Source organism: Quercus suber, unplaced genomic scaffold (assembly GCF_002906115.3).
Source record: "Quercus suber isolate HL8 unplaced genomic scaffold, Cork oak 2.0 scaffold_63, whole genome shotgun sequence".
Taxonomy (NCBI): domain Eukaryota; kingdom Viridiplantae; phylum Streptophyta; class Magnoliopsida; order Fagales; family Fagaceae; genus Quercus; species Quercus suber.
Window position 1 is genome coordinate 1,433,370 of NW_027069528.1, and position 4,972 is coordinate 1,438,341.

The 4,972-nt window shown below is 41.9% G+C and overlaps 1 protein-coding gene across 1 annotated transcript; it reads left to right on the forward strand.

The window, feature by feature from the left end:
- The first annotated feature begins 4,328 nt into the window (after nt 1–4,328).
- On the forward strand, nt 4,329–4,766 carry LOC112028638 (uncharacterized). The gene has a single exon (XM_024061327.1). It carries the CDS (start codon nt 4,329–4,331, stop codon nt 4,764–4,766), a length of 438 nt encoding a protein of 145 aa, XP_023917095.1.
- Nucleotides 4,767–4,972: the final 206 nt, after the last annotated feature.

A 4,972-nucleotide genomic window follows, 5' to 3' on the forward strand; every position in this document is an offset into this window, starting at 1 on the left:
GTACGCGGCAGATGCATGAACAGCAGGCAGACTTCAGACATAAACCACGCGCAAGGCCCAGGCACCACCAGTCTGTACCCAGCCAATACAGGACATTGTGGGGTCATGGGTCAGAGGTAAGAGGGCATGGTTTGGAGGTGGGGAGAGGGAAGGCCTGTTTTGAGGTTCCTCTCAAACTCTTTTGGGGAATACGTCCTGCTGGGATGGCATACCACCCAAAAGAGGCAAGGCTGAGTGGGAACCAATAGGTGCATGCCATGAGGGATAGAGAGAGAGAAACATCACCGCGGCAGGACAAGGTGCCGCGGCGGACTAACAGACAAAACGTTGTTTGTGTCTGTGACAGAGGGACTCGCAGACAGAGCAGTAAGGGTCTGCGAGTGCGCCCAGACCAGACAAAAACGGTTAGGGGGTAGAATAGTAAAAAATCGGTCACGGCAGGCACTATAAAAGGACGCCTTTGCCGTGTGCAAAAAAAACAACAGGCACAAGAGTAATACAATACAACTTAAAGAAAATACTCTGTAACTTACTTAGAAGAAAAGATGAGCATAACACTAAAAAACAACCATTGTGGAAATTACTAAGAAAAGACTAGAAAAGAAAGAAAGAAAGAGAGAAAAAAAAAGAGCAAGTGATAGTGGCATGCACCGATAGGCCCTTCCCTTCTCTCCCTCTCGAATCCCTGTTCTCTTCTATAATTATTTTGGGAAGTGTCCATTCGGGTCCGCCTCCCTCAAACCCATTAACTTCCGCGGCAGGAATCTCGTTTTCTTTCCTCGGAGGTTAATTGCGTTGAGAAGAGGCGTTCTTCCTCTTTGGCCTTACTCTTGCGGACCGAACTGAATTTATTTACATAAGCTGTCGATTAAATCTTTATTACCATTTACCCTTACTATTTATTTGTCAAAGATTGTTAATGTTATTGTAGTTCGGTCATTTCTTATTAAAAGAACTATCTAGTCATTCCAGAATACGTTATTTTGTTTTATCAATTGTATCTGCCTGCTGCAAGCTTTTTTTCTCTGAAACAGCTCTACCTGTCGTAAGCTTTTCTCTGGAACAGCTCAGTCTGCGGTAAGCACTCTCCTGGCAAACGAGGCATAGTTCGCGCACAAACCGGCCAAGTTGAGTTCCAATTGGCCCGGCCTTGACTCCTGCAACCCAGAACACTTGGGCCTACATTCACAAAGGGGCAGCCCGGCCCAACATAGCAAAAAAGGCCCCCACAAACCCCAAGGATGAAAATGAGGAAATTAGGCCAGGGAAGCCCAATTAAGTTAGTAAAAGCCCATGGGATGCAGAGCTAGTAAATGGACCAAGAAAGTCCGAAGGAAGTAAATGGGCTGGAAAGGCCCAAGTGAAAAGAAAGGGACACTGGAGCCCATAAGTGAGAACACCAGTGGCCATATTAAGCCACTGAGGGAAAGAAAGGAATGGCAGGCCTGAAAAGAGGCCCAGCAAGAACAAATCGCTGCGGCAGGAAAGGCTGAGTAACGCGGTAGGAAGCCAAGGCAATTAAAGAATTGGGTTGAAGAGAACGCAAAGCCCAGTACTCGGTAAAGCCCAGACCCTATGGGAGCGGGAAATCAAAGTAGCAGCTCGTGAAAAGCTAGAAACGAACGGCAGGCAATACCAGCAAAGTCTCTAGTCCACAGCAGATGCATGAACAGCGGGCAGATTTCAAATATATGCACGCGCAAAGCCCAGGCACCACCAGCATGTACCCAGCCAATACAGGACACAATGGGGTCATGGGTCAGAGGTAAGAAGGCATGGTTTGGAGGTGGAGAGAGGGGAAGACCTGTTTTAAGGTTCCCGCTCAAGCTCTTTTGGGGGATACGTCCTGCTGAGATGACATACCACCTAAAAGAGGCAAGGCTAAGTTGAGTTGGAACTAATAGGTGCATGCCATGAGGGATAAAGAGAGAGAAACATAATCGCAGCAGGAAGAAGTACCGCGGCAGACCAACAGACAAAAAAGTTGTCTTTGTCTGTAACAGGGGACTCGTAGACAGAACAGTGATGGTCGGCAAGTACGCCTAGACTAGACAAAGGTGGTTAGGGGGTAGAATAGTAAAATTCGGTCACAGCAGGCACTATAAGAGGAAGCCTTTGCCGTGTACAAGAACAACAACGGGAGGGAAGAGAGCAATACAACACAACGTAAAGAAAAAGACTCTGAAACATACTTAGAAAACAGGGGAGCACAATACTAAAAACGACAAGTGTGGAAATCACTAAGGAAAGACTAGAAAAAAGAGAAAGACAGAGAGAAGAGAGCAAGTGTTAGTGGCATGCACCGATAGGTCCCTTCCCTTCTCTCCCTCTCAGATCCCTGCTCTCTTATATAATCGTCCTGGGCATTGTCCATTCAGGTAAAATATATATATATATATATATATAAAATAAGAATAAAAGAGCTACAAGTCAAACTCCATAACCCGTCAGCTCTAATTGACGAAGCTATGGAATAGGGGACAGCTAATAAAGGTAATTCTGGAAGTTTGATAGATTCAAGGCAAAGCTGACGAACCCAATAAACCTGACGACCTTGCTTGTGCACAGTAAATGGCACCATAAAGCTGACGGTTCCACCTCAATTCCGACGGGTGTGCCTCAAGATCAATGATGCTCAAATGAGACGATCGGGATGTACAAATGGGCTAAGAAGCTGATGGAAGGAAAATGAAATGGATGGGTAAACCTTTGACAGATCTAACGTGGCCTTGCTTGGCCCCCACGCATGAATATATAAGTAAACATCTTGTGCTTCACAACTAACCCTAATCAAAGGGATTCCTACAAGGAAAGGACCCAATAAGATGAGTGCATTAATGAAGATCTTCCCCACAAGGAAAAGCCTTCCACGCCAAGAAACGAATGTTAACCCTACCTACTATAAAAACCCCAAAACCCTCATAAACCAAGGTACACATAATTTCTCTATCTTTGGCATTCTAGAGTTGTGAAAGTTCTCTAACTTGACTTTCAGAGGGTATTTGGCCGGTACCACACCGATACTTTCTACAAGGTCTTCTTTGTTTTCATTTCACAGGTGTTGTCTTGAGCGTGTGAGAACTGTGTGACTTACTGATGATTTTCGACATCATCATATGATATTGTAGCAAAAAACAAATATCATTAACAGTTAGTTTATTTTTAAGTATAAATTATATGCTAAACTTAGCATTACTCTTAATTTAATTTTTTGCAAGCTAGGGTGTTCATGTGAACACCTTGACTTCAACATGGAGCCGCCAGTGCTTAGACTCTCTCTCTCTCTTTCTCTCTCATGTACATCCTCACCATTGGATGTTGCTATTGTCGTCATAAAACCAATGTTGTCGGTCACGATGTCATCGTCATTGTAACATGGTGATTTGGTTTTGATGCACCAATGGTGGGTTTGTACCATGGTGTTTGGGTTTGGTGGCTTCGGTAGTGGGTTTGTAGCAAGGTTTTTCAGTCTGGTTGCTCTGGTGGTGGTGTTAAGGAGGCCAATCTAACTGTAAGTGGAGTTGAGGAGGCCAATCTAGCCTTGGGTGGTGATGATGAGTCCGATTTGGCCTTAGGTGGCAAAGGAGATGGTGGAGGAGACTAGCCAAAATTATTCAACTTCTTCTTCTTCATGATTTTTGTTTTCCTGTTGTTATGGTTGTGTTTATGGTGGTGGCAGTGATTATGAGGTAGGGGGCAAGTGCTGATTTTTTTTAGTTTATTTGTCAAAGAAAAAGAATTATTTTAGACTATTTTAATATGATGTACATAAAAATAAAGAATAGGATGTAAGGTATGTTGTATAAATGGTTATTTAAAAGAGATAAAATGGTTTTTGGTTATACAAAATGCCTATTTTTCAAAAAAACAACATGGGAATGCTCTAATAAATTATTGTAATTTTGAATTTGACAATGCCCTTTTATAATAATTGCAATGAAAATTAAAATTTAGAGTATATTGGGATATTATTTATAGTAAAATTTACTATAATTTTTTTTTTTTTAATGGTACAAACTAACTTGATTATATTTAATGGTATTAAGTTTGATAATAATATTTTTCTTCTTCTACTCGATCAACTCAGTCTGAGCACATAGTTGTTTATGTCTCTACTCTCTCTAACATAAGTTTCTCTGTAGCTAAGAAAGTGTTCTAACTTCTCTTAGACAGTAAAATAGTTGTACCTTCTATGAAGGCTTGTCTGTCTTCCACATTTTAACAGTATTATTACGTTGGCTAGTTGGGTTTTCTTCAAGGGAATTGGGAAACAGGTTGCTTTTTCTTACTATTCTTACTCTTGTTTTAAAAATTTTCTTGTGTTTACAATGGAAGAATTGTCACAAAGCTGGACAAAACTATCGCTCTCTAAGAGAGAGGGCCCAGGTTGCTGCATAGAGAGTGAGTTCAGCTCCCAAGAACATATTATAGCAGCAAAGTTTCTTACGAAACGAGCTCTTAATATTGAGACAATTGCAAAAACTTTCACTCCTTTGTGGCGATCGAAAAGCGGATTCAAGGTCAGAAATCTTGGTGATCATGTAATTCTGTTCATATTTGAAAATGCAAGTGAAGTAGACAAAGTCCTTAGTGCAGAGCCATGGAGTTTTGATAAACACTCAGTGATTATGCAAAAGTACGATAAGAGCATGGCTGTGGAAGACCTGAAATTTGAGAAGACTCTCTTATGGGTGCAAGTTCATGGGATTCCTTACAAATATCTAAATGTCAAGGCGGCCGAGAAAATTTGTGAAGTTGTAGGATAAGTTATACATTCGGATAATCCGGCAGAAACTGAGGGTGGAAATTTCATGAGGATTTGTGTGGGGTTGGATGTATCTCTGCCGCTTTGTCGTGGTAGAGTCGTATCTCTGGAGAATGGGAAAAAAACTTGGATCACATTCAAATATGAGCGTCTTCCAAATATATGTTATTGGTGCGGTAGACTGGACCATAGTGATCGGGATTGTGA

Coding starts and splice junctions, on each gene's coding strand:
- LOC112028638 (XM_024061327.1), top strand. CDS start 4,329: ATGGAAGAATTGTCACAAAGCTGGACAAAACTATCGCTCTCTAAGAGA.